At 52.5% G+C, this 17,020-nt stretch overlaps 2 protein-coding genes across 3 annotated transcripts in view; both read right to left on the reverse strand.

The window, feature by feature from the left end:
- Nucleotides 1-1,601: 1,601 nt before the first annotated feature.
- Nucleotides 1,602-10,936, reverse strand: LOC308676713 (G protein pathway suppressor 2-like). Of its 2 annotated transcripts, XM_081342707.1 has the most exons (12): nt 10,706-10,936; nt 9,650-9,685; nt 8,998-9,107; nt 8,764-8,876; nt 7,489-7,568; nt 5,817-5,899; nt 4,806-4,956; nt 4,618-4,704; nt 4,375-4,454; nt 3,113-3,208; nt 2,651-2,719; nt 1,602-1,888 (listed from the first exon to the last, which is right to left on the reverse strand). In XM_081342707.1, exons 1-12 carry the CDS (start codon nt 10,797-10,799, stop codon nt 1,805-1,807), a joined length of 1,083 nt encoding a protein of 360 aa, XP_081198833.1. In that variant the 5' UTR covers nt 10,800-10,936; the 3' UTR covers nt 1,602-1,804. The 2 variants fall into 2 exon arrangements, with proteins under 2 accessions (XP_081198833.1, XP_081198834.1); XM_081342708.1 differs by lacking the exon at nt 9,650-9,685 and having other exon boundaries at nt 10,706-10,934.
- A 4,181-nt stretch (nt 10,937-15,117) lies between these two features.
- LOC308676468 (neuralized-like protein 4) overlaps nt 15,118-17,020 on the reverse strand; it is a gene marked incomplete at its 5' end in the record, with an annotated part of 32,673 nt that continues 30,770 nt past the window's right edge. Inside the window, one exon of the mRNA XM_081342282.1 lies at nt 15,118-16,818. Coding sequence (XP_081198408.1) covers nt 16,614-16,818 — 205 coding nt within the window. The 3' untranslated portion in view covers nt 15,118-16,613. The remainder of the gene's footprint in view (nt 16,819-17,020) is intronic.

The following is a 17,020-nucleotide window of genomic DNA, read 5'->3' on the forward strand; positions in this document are numbered from 1 at the left end:
GTTGAAGTCAACCCATCTTCAAGGGGCCAAGGTCGAAGAACGCTGGGTTTTAGGGGGCTGTTCTGCAGAGCAATTGTACGCAGAGTGAAATTCTGCAAGAAATTTGAACCCCCAGCTTTGGGATATTTTATTTCATCAATTGCAGGAAAGCAGCCATCTTTTCTAACGCAGGATGAAGATTTGACTAAATGCATTACGCCCGGGGTCTTCAAACTTGGCTCTTCTATGGCTTGTGGACTTCAACTCCCAGAATTCCTCAGCCGTGAGGGAACTATGACCCTTTGATGACTTGTGGGCTTCAACTCCCAGAATTCCTCAGCCGGCGTGAGGGAACTATGACCCCTTTATGACTTGCAAGTCCCAGAATTCCTCAGCCAGCCTGAGGGAACTATGGCCCTTTTATGACTTGGGGACTTCAACTCCCAGAATTCCTCAGCCAGCGTGAGGGAACTATGACCCTTTGATGACTTGTGCACTTCAACTCCCAGAATTCCTCAGCCAGTGTGAGGGAACTATGACCCTTTTGTGACTTGTGCACTTCAAGTCCCAGAATTCCTCAGCCAGCCTGAGGGAACTATGGCCCTTTTATGACTTGTGGACTTCAACTCCCAGAATTCCTCAGCCAGCGTGAGGGAACTATGACCCTTTTACGACTTGTGGGCTTCAACTCCCAGAATTCCTCAGCCAGCGTGAGGGAACTATGACCCTTTGATGACTTGTGCACTTCAACTCCCAGAATTCCTCAGCCAGTGTGAGGGAACTATGACCCTTTTGTGACTTGTGCACTTCAAGTCCCAGAATTCCTCAGCCAGCCTGAGGGAACTATGGCCCTTTTATGACTTGTGGACTTCAACTCCCAGAATTCCTCAGCCAGCGTGAGGGAACTATGACCCTTTTACGACTTGTGGGCTTCAACTCCCAGAATTCCTCAGCCAGCGTGAGGGAACTATGACCCTTTTATGACTTGGGGACTTCAACTCCCAGAATTCCTCAGCCAGCGTGAGGGAACTATGACCCTTTGATGACTTGTGCACTTCAACTCCCAGAATTCCTCAGCCAGTGTGAGGGAACTATGACCCTTTTGTGACTTGTGCACTTCAAGTCCCAGAATTCCTCAGCCAGCCTGAGGGAACTATGGCCCTTTTATGACTTGTGGGCTTCAACTCCCAGAATTCCTCAGCCAGCGTGAGGGAACTATGACCCTTTTACGACTTGTGGGCTTCAACTCCCAGAATTCCTCAGCCAGCGTGAGGGAAGTATGACCCTTTTATGACTTGTGGACTTCAACTCCCAGAATTCCTCAGCCAGCGTGAGGGAACTATGACCCTTTTACGACTTGTGGGCTTCAACTCCCAGAATTCCTCAGCCAGCGTGAGGGAAGTATGACCCCTTTATGACTTGCAAGTCCCAGAATTTCTCAGCCAGCCTGAAGTCCACAAGCCATAAAAGGGCCAAGTTTGAAGACCTTTGCATTGTGTGCAAAGACACCTGGTTTCCCCTTTCTTCGCTGCAGCGTGATTTGCACTCACGCCCTTCCCCACCCCAACGCTCGACGGGGCGAGACGGGAGGCCGGAACAAACCACACCACGCTCGCCCTCCGTGAAATGAAAGCCACACGGATGTATTTGGAGAATGCCACGGTTGCAATTTGGCAAAATTCATGACAGTTGTGGAGAGGAAGGCAGGAAGGGACACACTCGTCCGAGAGAGGCTTTTCGAATTCAGGCCGGGCACGCAGGCGGGGAAGGACTCTGAAGCAGCCGGTGTGTGTGTGTGTCTGTGTGTGTCTGTCTGCCGGGGGGCTCACTTGTGGTAGAAACGCTGACCTTGCGGGTGCTGTATAAAAGGGTGCCGAGTTGTGGCCTGGGCAGAAGCTTGGAAGCCAGACTGAAAGAGAGGAGCCGTTGAGAGAAAATGAGGTTTTAAAACACAAAAGTTGCTACTGGACACGATCAGGTTGGATGTAACTGTTAAGGGGTGATCCGGAAACTAGGCGACGCTGAGTTCTAGTCACGCCTTAGGCGTGAAAGCCAGCTGGGCCAATCACCAGGACATGGTGAGTTCTAGTCCTCATTTAGGCACGAAAGCCAGTTGGGTCACTTTGGCCCAATCACGGGGAGACGCTGAGTTCTAGTCCTGCCTTAGCCATGAAAGCCGGCTGGGTGACTTTGGGCCAATCACCAGGAGATGGTGAGTTCTAGTTCCGCCTTATGAAAGCCAGCTGGGTGACTTTAGAAGTCAGCAGGAGGTTGTGAGTTCTAGTCCTCATTTAGGCATGAAAGTCAGTTGGCTGAGTTTGGCCCAATCACTGGGAGACGGTGAGTTCTAGTCCCGCCTTAGGCATGAAAGCCAGCTAGGTGACTTTGGAGCAATCACCAGGCGACAGTGAGTTCTAGTCCCACTTTAGGCATGAAAGCCAACTAGGTGACTTTGGCCCCATCGCCAGGAGAAGGCGAGTTCTAGTCCCGTTTTAGGCACGAAAGCGGCCTGGGTGGCTTTAAGCCAATCACTGGGAGGCGGCGGGTTCCAATTCTGCCTTAGGCATGAAAGCAACCGAGCGATAAGTCGCCAGGCGACGGGAGTTCTAGTCCCCCAGCGGCCTCTGCTTTAACTCCCTCGCCCCTCCTGCCTGTCGAAAGGAAAACCTACCGTGTGGGGCTGCTGTGGGAAGCTGCCCGGAGAGGCAGGCCGGGCCGGGTGAGTGTAGGCCAAAGTGGGCTGCAGGACGAGTGGGGGAAAAAAGCAGAAAGAAAAAGAAAATGAAAAAAAAAAAGCCGATTGAACAATTTCCCTTCCGCTCTTGTCCATTTTTAAAAAAATCTTTTATCCTTGTTTCTACATCTTGGCTTGCCTGGGTTATCTTGCCTTGAAGCCCAGGGAGGGAGGGAGGGAGGGAGGAGGGCAGGCCGATGTAGTAAATAACTTAAAGATAATCAATAACTAAAAAAAGAATAAATTCAGCCCTCGGCCAGCAGCTCCGAGCAGGATGGAGAAAGGAAAAGGGCCGGAATCGGCGACTTGACCTGCCCGAGGAGAGCAGCAAAATTGAACTGCAATCATGGCACCCACACAGCCACAGACAGCCACACAAACACACAATCCCGGCCTTACCTTGGCGGTGGTCTGCATTTGAACCGGGAGCTGGGGGGCTTGGAGGAGACCCTGGTTCGGGTGGAGGGCCTGCGGGTGCATCGGCCGGAGGGTCGACTGGAAGACAAAAGGGAGGGGGGGGAGTGCAAAGGATCAGGCCCCGGCTTCTCGGAAATGGACCCCCCCCCCGCTGGAGGGCAGGGAGGGGGGGCGCACTCAACCCGTCTAGATACCTCCAGGCTGCCCCAAAATATTTTTGTTCTATAGACGCCTTTCTACCTGCCACATCTGACAGGGAAACATGGAGGTGATGGGCCCAAAGTCACCCAGCTGGCATTCGTGCCTAAGGCAGGACTAGAACTTACGGCTCCTGGTGATTGGCCCAAAGTCACCCAGCCGGCTTTCATGCCTAAGGCAGGACTAGAACTCCCTGTCTCCTGGTGATTGGCCCAAAGTCACTCAGCTGGCATTCGTGCCTAAGGCAGGACTAGAACTCACGGCTCCTGGTGATTGGCCCAAAGTCACCCAGCCGGCTTTCGTGCCTAAGGCGGGACTAGAACTCCCTGTCTCCTGGTGATTGGCCCAAAGTCACCCAGCTGGCATTCGTGCCTAAGGCAGGACTAGAACTCATGGCTCCTGGTGATTGGCCCAAAGTCACCCAGCGGGCTTTCGTGGCTAGGGCGGGACTAGAACTCACGGCTCCTGGTGATTGGCCCAAAGTCACTCAGCTGGCTTTCTTGCTTAAAGCGGGACTAGAACTCACCGTCTCCTGGTGATTGGCCCAAAGTCACCCAGCTGGCTTTCGTGCCTAAGGCAGGACTAGAACTCACGGCTCCTGGTGATCGACCGAAATTCACCAAGCTGGCTTTTGTGCCTGAGGTCAGACTAGAAATCACAGCCTACTGATGATTGGCTCAAATTCATGGCTAAAACGGGACTAGAACTCCCCATCGCCTGGTGATTTCCCCAGTCACCCAGTCGGCATTTACGCTTAAGGTGGGACTAGAACTCGGCGTCTCCTGGTTTCTAGCCTGGTCTCTCAACCACTAGACCAGGGGTCGGCAACCTCGGCTCTTTTATGACTCATGGACTTCAACTCCCAGAATTCCTGAGTCAGCATAGCTGACTCAGGAATTCTGGGAGTTGAAGTCCATGAGTCATAAAAGAGCCGAGGTTGCCGACCCCTGCACTAGACCAACCTGCCAGCTTGAGTAGCCCGCTCCTCTGAAAAATGCCTGCACCGGATCCTGCCAAGCTGGAAAATGCTCAGGATCTGAACTCACCGAATCGGAAAATCCGGACTGCTGGTTTGCGTGTTCCAGCTGCTTCTGGAGAGGGATGGTGGTGCTGGGCGGGATGAAACCTTAAGCAGGGGCAAAAAAAAAGGCACAATCACCCTCCAAAAAGCGACGTGTTTCAAAGGTGCAAAGGGCACAAAGATTCTTGGGCTGGCCGCCTGCTCCGAGTAGGGGGATAGGATGGATGACCTCACGGACCCTCCCCGAATCCTTGATCCCGGATCTTACCGGCCTGGGCAGCGGGGAAGTGACCATGGATGGCGTAACCAGCTTGTTGCTGGGGCAAATACTGCATCGTGGAGAAAGCCGAGGGTCCTGGAAGGGGGGGGGGAAGGAAGAGGAGGAGACGGGGATGTTGGCTTAATCCCGGCTTGTTCTGCCCCGCAGGTGTCTCGGGAGGCCCTCCCCCTCCTCACCTCGGATGGACTGACTGCTGGCGTAGCTGACAGGCACCGTGTGCTGGCCTTGCCCCACGGCATAGGGGCTGTGCCCGGTCTGGCTGCCCTGGTACTGCCCGTGTTCTGGGGTGCCGGCCGGGAAAGCTGGCTGGGTAGCAAAGTGCCGCGTCTGTTGGGGAGACACACACACACCCCGCCCCCCCCGAAAGTGGGGATCAGAAGCAGCCTCGGGTCTCTCTTGCTGGAGGCTCCAGTCCTGAAAGACGGAATTTTCCTCGCTCAAGAGTTGTACAGATAGTCCTCGACTTACAACAGCTCATTTAGCCACTGTTCGAAGTTACAACGGCGCTGAAAAAAAGAGACCTCAGGCCATTTTTCATCCTTAACGACCGTTGCAGCCGTGCTGGGGTCACGTGATCAAAATTCGGACATTTGGCAACTGACTCACACTTACGACGGTTGCCATGCGCAGGGATTGTGCTATTCTATTCTATTCTATATGAAATGAAATGAAACTATTGTCAAAGTACAACTATGTGTACATTGAGATTAGCTGAGCCTCCCTTTGTGCTCCCACCCCAACACACCGTGACAACAGACCCTCCATCTTACTACACCATGTGAACCTATTCTATTCTATATTCTATTCTATTTTTATTCTATTCTATATTCTATTCTATTCTGTTATTCCTATTCTATATTCTATTCTATTTCTATTCTTATTCTATTCTATTCTGTTCTGTATTTTATTATTCTATTCTATTCTATTCTATTCTATTCTATTCTATTCTATTCTATTCTATTCTGAAGACTGGACAGCCACTTGTCAGAAATGGTACACTTGAGCAGAGGGTTGGACTAGATGACCCAAAAGGTCCCTTCCAGCTCTGATATTCTGAATTCAAATGGGAGGTTCTGACACACACACACCTAGCCCCTCCCCCAGGTAAGACAAGGCTGGCCCACCCCCAGATTTTGAATAAAACAGGCTCCCCCCCCCCGTTTGTTCACCCGTTGGGGGGTCTTTACCGTGATAACCGGCGGTCCGAACATCTGCTTGGCCCGGTCAGCTGGGATGAGGGTGGCTGCCCGGTTGTGTCCACCTGGGCTCCCTACGGAGAAGGCAATTTATTAAATTTATTTATTTATTAGCATTCAATTTATTTGCTGGGCTCTATCCTTATGCTCAAAAATACGTTCGCCACGAGTCCCTAAAATAATAATATAGCATGTTTTCTTTCTTCCTTTTTTCTCTTTCATCTTTGGGGGGTTTTTTTTGACACGAAGAATATAAACATGTTGGGACGGTTTATAGAAAAAAAATGTTTTTCTCCGTTTTTTTTTAAAAAAAAAGATACGAGAAGTGTCAAAACTCGATGGCTGGAATGAGAAAAAAAAAAGTCTTCAACCGGTGCGGATGTGTTGAATATTGTGGGGAAAACCAAATTTTAAATAAGAATGTAAACATGATGAGGCCATCGAGACGATCAACGAAAAGAAGCTGTGTATTGATGCGGTTATTATGTGCAGGAACGCGAGAAAGATGTTTGTATTTAGTCGTCAATTTATTTAAAGAAGAACCGTATTAATTTAAGGTTGGCAAGAAAGAATATTATGGGAAGGAGAAGAAATCAAGCAAAGCTATTATAGGGATAAATAGAATTATAGAAAATAATGATTGTTTTTTAAACCCTGACCCAGACAACACGAGGTTTGCCAAATATTAAGGTGCATGTTAAAAATCAATAAAACGCACGCACACACACACACACACACAAAATACAGGCAGTCCCACGTTACAGCGGCAGCGGAAAAAGCAACTTAGGACCGTTTTTCACACTTAACGACCGTCGCTGCATCCCCCCGAGTCATGTGATCGAAATTCAGAGGCTTTGCAACTGACTCATGTTTGTGACGGATGCAGCGTCGTGTGTGTGTGTGTGTGTGTGTGTGTGTGTGAGAGAGAGAGAGGTGATTCCCCTTTTTGTGGCCTTCGGACCAGCAAAGTTGACGGGAGAACCAGATTCGCTTAACGACTGTGGCAAGGAAGGTCATCAAAAAATGGGGCCAAATTCATGTCTCACTTAATGACAGAAGTTTTGGGTGGCTCAATTGTGGCCGTTAAGTCGAGGACTAGTTGTTCGGGTGGCTCTTGCCAACTGTTCGTTTAGCATAGTCAGGACGGCGGGGAAAAAAAAGGGACATCCCATCCGTTTCACCCTTAACGACCGTTGCAACGTCCCCCCACGATCAAAAATTCAGACACTTGGCGAGTGACTCACGCTTACGACGGTCGCGTCGTGTGTGTGTGTGTGTGTGTGTGAAGTGATCCCCTTTTGTGACCTCCGGGCAAGCAAAGTCAATGGGGGGGGGGAAGCCCAATTCGTTTAACGACCGGGTGACTGACGTCACAAACTGCAGCGATCCGCTTAACGGCGGTGGCGAGGAAGGTAGTAAAAACGGGGCAAAAACTCACTTAACAGCCGTCTCTCGCTTAGCGACGGAGATTTTGGACTCCGTTGTAAAGATGGTTTTTGGGGGAGAGGAAGGGAAACGCCAACTCCCTCCGGCTGCTTCTCCAGCGCCCCCCCCCTCAGTGCACCTGCTTCTCCGGGGCTGCAGACCCCACCGATGCCCTGGGCCCCCTCCCTGCCTGGATCTCAGCCGCCTCCCCCCCCCTTCTGACGGACGCCTGACCCACCTTGCATGTTGAGGATGTGGGTCCCAGCGTGCACAGCCATCCCCTGCTGGTAGGCGGCCGCCGCTAAGGTGGTCATGTCGCTGCGGGGTGGGTGGGAAAGAGCGAGGGAAAGCCGTCAGTGCCCCCCCCCGGGTGGCATGGAGCTCCCCGCTCAGGGGCCGACAGCGAGCCACTCCGCAGATTGAGAAGACACCAGGAGTCCCTGACCCCTCCAGCCTCAGCCCCCTCCCCAGCACTGAGGGGGGGGTCCCTAGTCGGGTGGTGAGACGTCTGCACGGAAAGCCCCCCCCCCAGCTCAGAGAGCACCAGGGACTCCGCCCCCCCCGTCCTCCCCCTCCTCCTCTTTCTACCTTTTTTCTCCATCCTTTTTTTCTTCATCTCTTCTCCATCCTCCTCCTCTCCTTCTACCTTCTTTTCCCCATCCTCTTTTCTTTTCCCCATCTCCTCCTCCTCTCTACCTTTTTTCTCCATCCTCTTCTCCTTCTTTCTACCTTTTTTCTCCATCCTCTTCTCCTTCTACCTTTTTTCTCCATCCTCTTCTCCTTCTTTCTACCTTTTTTCTCCATCCTCTTCTCCTTCTACCTTTTTTCTCCATCCTCTTCTCCTTCTTTCTACCTTTTTTCTCCATCCTCTTCTCCTTCTACCTTTTTTCTCCATCCTCTTCTCCTTCTACCTTTTTTCTCCATCCTCTTCTCCTTCTTTCTACCTTTTTTCTCCATCCTCTTCTCCTTCTACCTTTTTTCTCCATCCTCTTCTCCTTCTACCTTTTTTCTCCATCCTCTTCTCCTTCTTTCTACCTTTTTTCTCCATCTTCTCCTTCTTTCTACCTTTTTTCTCCATCTTCTCCTTCTTTCTACCTTTTTTCTCCATCCTCTTCTCCTTCTTTCTACCTTTTTTCTCCATCCTCTTCTCCTTCTTTCTACCTTTTTTCTCCATCCTCTTCTCCTTCTTTCTATCTTTTCTTTTCTCCATCCTCTCTTTTTCTCTTTCTTTCCTTTTCTCCATCTCCTTCTCCTTCCCCCCATCCTCCTCCTCCCCCTCCCCTCCCCGCCGCTCCCTTCTAGCCCTGATGCCGTCCCTCGGTCGGGTCACGAGACGCCTGCAAGGAAAACCAGCCCAGCGCAGAGACACGGAGGGTCTTCCCGGAGCCGAGGGGTCTCTCTCCCCACCTCCATCCATGGCCTGGAGGCGGCCGGGCTAGTCCTCCAGATCGCCTGGGGTCTGCTGGAGACAGGAAGGCGGGTGGGGGGAGGGAGGGGGGAGCCCCCTGCCCACCTTTGCTCCTTGCGACGGCGTTTCTCCTCTTCGTGCAGGACTTTCTTGAGCTGGAGAAAGAGTTGATGCTTCTCCTCCTGCAAGGCTAGAAGTTTCTCCTGAAGCTTCTGGATCTGGAGGAGAGGTGCGGGGGGGGGGGGGAGAGAGAGCAGGGAGGGGGTGTTCAAGGGGGCCTCCCAGGCCGGGAAGGGGGGGTGTGTCGTTTTGAGGTTCCTCCCACCCCTGGGAACCCACCTGCTCCTTGGTTTCCTCCAGGGACATGCGCTCCTCCATCTCTTTCTTCCTCCTCCGTTCTTGTTCCTCCTTCATCTTCTGCTCCATCATCTTGTCCACCTCTTCTTCTTCTGTGGGGCGGAGGGAAGGGGCTGCTACCAAAGGGGGGGGTCAAGCGCCCACCCCCCCTCCCCTGGCAAAGGGGCAAGGGCTGACCCACCTGGACAGGCCCAGGGGCCGGTTCTCCGCCTCCCCCACCCTCCCCTTCCCCTTTCAGGAGCTCCGCGGAGGAGAAGCAGAAGTGTCCAACTTTGACCGAGACCTGCGGACTTTAACTCCCAGAATCCCCCAGCCTGGCAGACTGGGATCCAATAGGGCCAATCATTGGGCATGAACACCACCACCACCACCCCCGGCACGGCCAACTGTGCCCCGCCAGCTGCCAAAGGACTGGGGGAAGACCACCAGGTGACCCCTCCATTATATCCACAAGGGAACTTCGCTTTGAGGGTCCCACAGACCAGGGGGTCCTCAACCGTGGCAGGTTTTAAGACTTGTGGACTTACTTCAACTCCCAGAATTCCCCAGCTGGCAAGGTTTTAGCAGAATTCAGTGTGTAAAGGACAAGAACAAAGGTGACTGGGCTACTTAATTCTTTGATCGGGTAACTTACTTAATAGAAGGTGGGAACGAGGTTGGCGTAATATATCTTGATTAAAAAAGAAAAGAAATGGCTGAGGAATTCTGGGAGTTGAAGTTCACAGGGCTTAAAGGGGCCACAATGGCCCGGCCGTGGGCACCATCCTGCCCCAAAGTTACAGGCGGAGACCCTCCTGACGAGGGTCTTCCAGCCAAGCTTGCCATCCAGAAGGCAGACCCTGGCCCAGTTCGGGGCTGGGAGGTGGACCCCGGGGAAGCCCCTGGCTGAGGGGCGGCGGTGAGGCCCAGGGACCCTTCCCATTCACGGGAGAGGGGGGATGTCCAGAACTGAGGGGAACCTGGAAATAGGGGTGTCTGGAAGCGGGGGAAAAATGGGAGGGGCTCTGAAAGGGGGAGCATCTGAAGTGGGTAGGATCTGTAAATGTGTGTGTGGGGGGGGATTTCTATAAGTGCCTGAAGTATGGGGGGGTCTGGAAGCATGGAGGGCCTGGGGGCTCAGGAAGTATGGGGGGGGGGTCTGCAAGTAGGGGTTGTAGTGGAGGGATCTGGAAGGGGGGGCTAGAACGAAGGGGGAATGTGGAAATAGGCTGTATATGTGCGTGTCTGCACGTCTGAAGTGGGGGGGTCTCAAATGGGAGTCTAGAAATAGGGGAGCTGTAAGTGGGGGGGTCTGTAAGGGTGTGCGGGGACCCCCCCCCACGGAAACAGGTTGTGTGTGTGTCTCAAATGGGGGGGGGGTCTATAGCTGGGGGTGATCTCAATGTAAGAAGGATCTACTACTTGGGGGTTCTGGAAGTGGCGGGGGGGGGCCGGACGGGTGTGGGGGTGTCAAGTGGGGAGGGGTGAAAGTGGGGGGATCCGGAAATGGGGAGCCTGTAAGGGTCAAGTGGGGGGGGCTGAAAGTGTGTGGGGGTCTGTAAGGGTCATGGGGTGTGTGAAAGGGGGGGATCCGAAACGGGGGGGTCTGTAAGGGTCAAGTGGGGGGTCTGAAAGCGGGGGGGGATCCCAAACGGGGGGAGGGTCTAAGGGTCAAGTGGTCTCAAGCGGGGGGGGCTGGGGGGGCTCTCACCCTGCCGCTTCCTCTCGCGCTCCACCATGACGTGCCGGTGCAGGGCGCGGGCCATGGCCGAGCTCAGCTTCGGGCGCTCCAGCAGGGCCGGCATGGCGGCGGTCGCAATCCTCGCGGCGCCCGGACAGCCCCGGAAGGCGGGCGGAGGGGAGGGGAGGGGAGGGGGCGGCGGCAACGGCAGAGACCCCCCCCGTCCGACGCGCAGACTCTTTGGCCCCCGCCGCTTCCTCTTCCGGGTCGCCGCGGCCACGCCCAGCCCCGCCCCCGCCAGGAGAACCGGGCGGAGGGGCGTGGCCCGCATGCAAATGCAAAGCGGGGATGGGCGGGGCTTCCCCTCCGGCCTCTCCTCCCGCCTTCTCCAGCAGGGAAGGGGGAGAAAGTGAGGGGGGGCTCCCTCCCCCGCCTGATGAGTCTCCCCCTCCTCCGCTAGGGGGCGCCCCAGATCCCCAGGCCGGGAAGAAGCTCCTCCCCGTCCCGTTTGCCCCTCCTACTCCAACCCTGCTTATTTCCTGCCCCAACAACGCCCTTGCGAGGTAGGACGAGGGGAGAGAGCGCCCAGAGTCCAGCTTAGCGGGGGCCAAGGTGAGGGGGGGGCCCTTCGGAGCAGACAAGCTGGAGCCCCTTCCCATCAAAGCTGGAAATGAGGGGTAGGGGGTGGTCTGGATGCCTTCTTGAGCTCTGTGTTTGTGTGTGTGTGTGTCCCTGACTTTTTGTGTTGGGAGGGGTTAAGTCGGATAAATCAAACTTGGCCCTTGGATGACTTGTGGACTGCAACTCCCAGAATTCCTCAGCCAGGCACGCTGGCTGAGGAAGTCTGGGAGTTGAAGTCCACAAAAAGGCCCAAGTTTGAAGTTAAGTGGCTTTGGCCACTTAACACTAAAGCAATTTTCCCCCCCCCCCCACAACCTTGACCCTTTTAATTGAAGACTTGGGCTTCAATTCCCAGAATTCCCCAGCCGGCAGAGGATTCTGGGAGTTGAAGTCCACCTCTCTTAAAAGGGGTCCCCCCTCCCCCCAAAAATCCAGATAACTTTTAAAGGGAGGCAAATCCCCACATTTATGGGAAGGGGGTGATCAGAATCACCCAGAAAACCTGGGGTTCAGAGGGGCTCCTTAGGTCATCTAGTCCAGCCCCTTTGCTTGCTGTAGGCACCCCAATAAAATGGTCCCAGCTCTCTGCTTGCAGCCGTCCAATCCAAAGGGGTCTCTGTGCCCTCTCCGAGTCGCAAGCCATTTTGTAACAGTCCCCTGCCTGAACGCTGGCTCACTGGTTGGCAAGCCCTATTTAGCCCTGGGATCAGAGACCACCAGGAGACCTCGAGAACAAGAAGCAACAGTCAGCAAATCGAATGCTTTAAGCTTTCTGGTGCTTTGGAAACTCCAAATTGTATGAGCCTCTTTTGCATTTGCCGCCTTTCACACTACCGGTTACTGACTTGCACTGGGTCTGAAATGTCTTTTTTGCAGCAGGTCCTCGACTTACGACAGTTTAGTGACCGTTCAAGACGACAACGGCATCGGAAAAAAAGCGACCTCGGACCATTTTTCAGAGTGATGACCTTTGCAGCATCCCTATGAACACGTGATCAAAATTCAGATGCTGGGCAAGTGACTCGTATTTATGACAGTCGCAGGGTCCCCCGGGGTGTGTGTGTGTCACTGGATAGCCATTTGTCTGAAATGGTATAGGGTTTCCTGCCTGAGCAGGGGTTAGACTAGATGACCTCCAAGGTCCCTTCCAACTTTACTACTACTACTATCATCATCATCATTCCCTTTTGCCACCTCCCGACAATGGAGAAATCAGATTCAGTTAACAACCATGTTACTAACTTACCCACTGCAGTGATTCACTTAAGAACAGTGGCAAGAAAAGTTGTAAAGCGGGGCAAAACTCAACAAATGTCGCACTTAACAGCATAAATTTGGGGCTGTAAGTCGAGGAGTACCTGTATTGCATTTCTGGATTGGCTGCAGGATCTGTCCCTCGCCCGGGCCTACCTTAAAGGGGTTAAGGTAAAGACCACCCCGTCTTCCTGCAGAGCTATTGAGAAAGACGGTCTCCAGCCAGCCAGCCTGTTGAGGCTCAATTACTTGGGCAATTACGTCTGGCGGGCAGCTACCTCGCTTGCAGCCCAGGCCCCCAGGGGTTGTGGTGATCTCACACGTGGGCACACAATGACAGGACAGGTGTGGTGCTCCTTACCCGACCCTTGCAGGTCTGTGGATGATGGGTTTGTCTAGCAGACGTGTCAATCACTCTCTCCGCAGCCTGTGCTTCTCTCTCTCTCTCTGGGTGGTCCCCTTTTCCTAGCAGCCTCTCAGTTTAGCAGCTTATTCTTCACAGCCTGATTTGGTGTAGGAAGTCCTCGGTTTGCAACTGTTCCTTCAGCAGCCGTTCCAAGTTACAACAGTGCAGGAAAAAGTGGGCTTCTGATCGGTCCTCGCACTCACGACCATTGCATCGTCCTTGGTCACACGAGCGAAATTTGGGCGCTCAGCCACTGGAATGTATTTACGACGGTTGCAGCATCCTGGGGCCGGCGTTTGCGTCCCTCCCGGCCGGCTTCTGATAAGCCAAGTCAAGGAGAGACGCCAGATTCACTTAATGACTGCCTGATTCGCTGCAGTGAATTGCTTAACATCCCGTGGCAAAGGAAGCTTGTAAAATTGAGCACGGTTCACTGAGCTGCTTTGCTGAGCAATGAAAATCCTGGGGTCAGTTGTGGTCGTAAAAAGGACTACCAACTTACGGCCACAGCATTTCTGTTGTTAAGCAAGACGTTTGTTAAATGAGTTTAGCCCGGTTTTATGTCATTGTTTCGGAACAGATGCCAATTGAATCACCGCAGTTACACTATGTGTGGCAGCAGCCAAGAAAGCCAACACAATCCTGGGTTGTATAAACAGAGGCACAGAATCAAGACTACGCGGAGTATTAGTACCGCTTTGTAAAGCCCTAGTGAGGCCACACCTGGAATCCTGCAGCCTATTTTGGTCACCGTATCACAAAAAAAGACGTTGAGAGTTTGGAAAAAGCGCAGAGAAGAGCAACTCAGAGGATCCAAGGCCTGGAGACCAAAACATACGAAGAACGGCTGAGAGACTTGGGTTTGGCCAGTCTCGAGAAAAGAAATAGGGGAGACATGATAGCAGCGTTCCAAGTATTTGAGGGGCTGCCCCAAAGAGGAGGGGGTTACGTTATTCTCCAAAGCACCAGAGAGGACGAGAAACAACGGTTGGAAACTGACCAAAGAGAGAAGCAACCTGGAATTAAGGAGAAGCTTCCTGACAGGACAATCAACCAGTGGAACTGCTTGCCACTAGAAATCGTGGGTGCTCCATCTCTGGAGATTTTTAAGAAGAGGCTAGACAGTCACCTATCTGAGATGGTATAGGTTCTCCTGCTTGAGCAGGGGGCTGGACTAGAAGACCTCCAAGGTCCCTTCCAGCTTCTATTCTATTCTAATTTCTCTTCTTCATTTTTCTATTCCTATTTTATTCTATTCCATATTTTCTATTCTTTCATATTTCTGTTCTATTCTTATCATTATTCTATTCTCATTATTCTATTGTATGCTTTCATATTTCTATTCTGTTCCATTCTATTCTACTCTATTATTCTATTCTCAATTCCAATTTCTATTCTTCGTATTTCTATTCCTATTTTATTCTATTCTGTTCCATATTTTGCATTCTGTTCTGTTCTATATTTTATTATTCTATTCTATTCTTTCATGTTTCTATTCTATTTTATATTCTATTCTAATTCTATGCTATTCTATTCCTTATTTCTATTCTATTTCCTATTCTATTCTATTCTATTCTATTCTATTCTATATTCTGTTCTGTTCTATCCTATCGTCATTAAGTGAACCTGGCTTTACCATTACTCATCCGAAGGTCACTAAAGGGGATCACGTGACCCCTCTAGGATGCTGCCACCATCATGGATACGGATCACTTGCCAATCATCTGAATTTTGATCACATGGCCACGAGGACGATGCAAAGGCGGTAACTCTGAAAAAAAGGCAAGTCACTTTTTCCCGCGCTGTTGTAACTTTGAACAGTCACTAAACGAACCGTTGTAAGTCAAGGACCACCTGCAAAACACACACACACACACACACACACACACACACACACACACAAACAAATTGCATGGCTGTCTCTTCTCTCAAGAACCTCAAAATCTGCCTTTTGTCTGGACGCTAAAATAGAATTTTTTCCTCTCAAGTCTGTTTTATTTCTAAGTTTACTGGAAGCCATGCCGGGAATTCTGGTCCTTGGGCTGCAATGTAATAAATAAGAGAACGGGAGGGGGGGGGATTGCAATGGGGGGGACGGGAACTTGTAAACGCCACTTGGGGGGGGCTGTCGGGAGAGTCACGAAGGAGACAAACAGAAAAAGCGGTTTTAACTGTGGTTTATAAACCCTTGGAAAGGATGGGAACATTTTTTTTTTGAAGTTTTGTCCCCAAAAAAGGGTGGGGGGGGAAGGAGGAAAAACATACAGAGGAACAACCCCCCCCAGCTTCCGACAAGATGTAAAAAAAAAGGCATTTCCTCCCCCCAAAAAACAAATAAAGTGAAGAAGCAGCATAAATAGCATTTAAAATACAAATCGGAGGGGGAAACGAGGACGGGCGCCGGTGTGGGGGGGGGGCTCGCATACTTCACACACACCCCAGAAAAAAAAAATTCACATTTGTTTTGTCTGACGATCAGCACAACAATAAATAAAGGGAGGGGGGAGGTGTGTGCGCGTGCCGGAGAGGGGGGGGTTTGCACACATATCCCACTAGTCCCCCCCACCCCGGTAAACGGGGACGAGCGCTTTGTGGGACCGGGAGAATAAGAGCAACGAAAGAAATCGGAATTAAGGTGTGCTTTTTTTTTTTACGGGGAGGGGTGGGGCGCAGCCGGTTTGACACGTTGCGTCCTTCTGGTGAAAACCCCACACAAAATTAGGAAACACACCACCCACCCACCCACCCACCCACCCCAAAGGCAAAAAAAAATAAAAGAAGTGCTTGGAGGCCACTTCTGTAAATCTGACCTCCTGCCAGACACCCACACACCCCCCCAGAAAGAAAAAAAAAAGAATGAACCAAGCTGGGTGGGTGGGCTTCAAACCGAGGGGCTTCAATGCAACATTATGTGGAAAGAAGACCCCGAGATTTGTTTTTTTCCCCCCGATCCAGATTGGGGATCCAGACGAGGGACTCCGGATTAAGCGGAGAGGGTTCAGACGAGCCCATCCCAAGCTCCATTCGGGTCTTTTTAAGTGCCTGCCGGTGGGGGTGGGTGGGGGTCTCCCTCGAGGAAGAAGACCCAGCCCCCCCGCCCCAAAAGACCCCCCCCATCCCGATCCCTTCCCAGGGGAAAAGAGGTCTCGGCGCAAGGAAGGAAACGCAATCTGAATCGGACCGGGGATGGGGGGGCGCAGAAAAAGGGGAAAGGATGTTGTCATGTCTGTAGAAATCCCCGGTGTGTGTGTGTGTGAGTGTGTGTGTGTGTCAGAAAGACCCTTCCCCAAGTCCTTTTGTGGCAACTAAAGACCCCCCCAAATTCCCCACACACCCCGCCCCTTCATGCTCTTTTAACAGTCTCCCAGCCCCCCCCGCCCCGTTAGCTTGTCTAGTCTCTGTGCAAATGAAAATAAAAGGAGGCGAACGGCCCCCACCCCAAGGCAGCCCCCTCCCCAATAGAGTCCTCTCCCAACGGAGTCCGTCTGGCTGTAAAAGAGCTCTTCCCCCCACGCCCCCCTTGACGGCACGTGCCATTTCCACCCGGTCCGTGCGTCGTGGGACCCCTCCCCGGGGCAGAGGGGCGGGGAGCGCGGGATTTTGGCAAAAGCTGTGGCGTCCCCACGCGGACGGTCGGTCAGGGGGGGTTTCTTTTCCTCATTCCACGCGGACGAGCAGGCCGAAGAGGACCGTCGCCCCTTTCTCCTTGGTGACCCACTCGATCTCGGCGCTGCTGAAGCGGGGGTCCACGGGCTCGGGGGCAGCCTGCGAGGGAGGGCAGACTTTGTAGGACCCCGGGCGCACGCACACCTGCAGGGCCACCTGGGCGGAGTGCTGTCGGTGAGACTTTGGGTCTTTGAATCTGGAAAAGCGAAAAAAATAAAATGCGGCTGGGCTTACTTACACGCAGAGATCGTCGCCGGGCCGAGGCCTTGAGGCTGAGCGCCGGTCGGTCACACGGAGGCCGGTGTACTGTATTTCCCTCCCTTTCATATTTTATTTTATTTTATTTTATTTTAATCTTTTTTAGCTCGTCTTTTGCCTTCCTGTTTTTTTTTAACCTT

Source organism: Vipera berus (assembly GCF_964194415.1).
Source record: "Vipera berus genome assembly, chromosome: W".
Classification (NCBI taxonomy): Eukaryota; Metazoa; Chordata; class Lepidosauria; order Squamata; family Viperidae; genus Vipera; species Vipera berus.

Coding starts and splice junctions, on each gene's coding strand:
- LOC308676713 (XM_081342707.1), bottom strand. CDS start 10,799: ATGCCGGCCCTGCTGGAGCGCCCGAAGCTGAGCTCGGCCATGGCCCGC. Junction 8,877..8,997: donor TGGAGGAAACCAAGGAGCAG/GTGGGTTCCCAG, acceptor CCTCTCCTCCAG/ATCCAGAAGCTTCAGGAGAA. Junction 4,705..4,805: donor CAGCAGTCAGTCCATCCGAG/GTGAGGAGGGGG, acceptor CCCCCCTTCCAG/GACCCTCGGCTTTCTCCACG.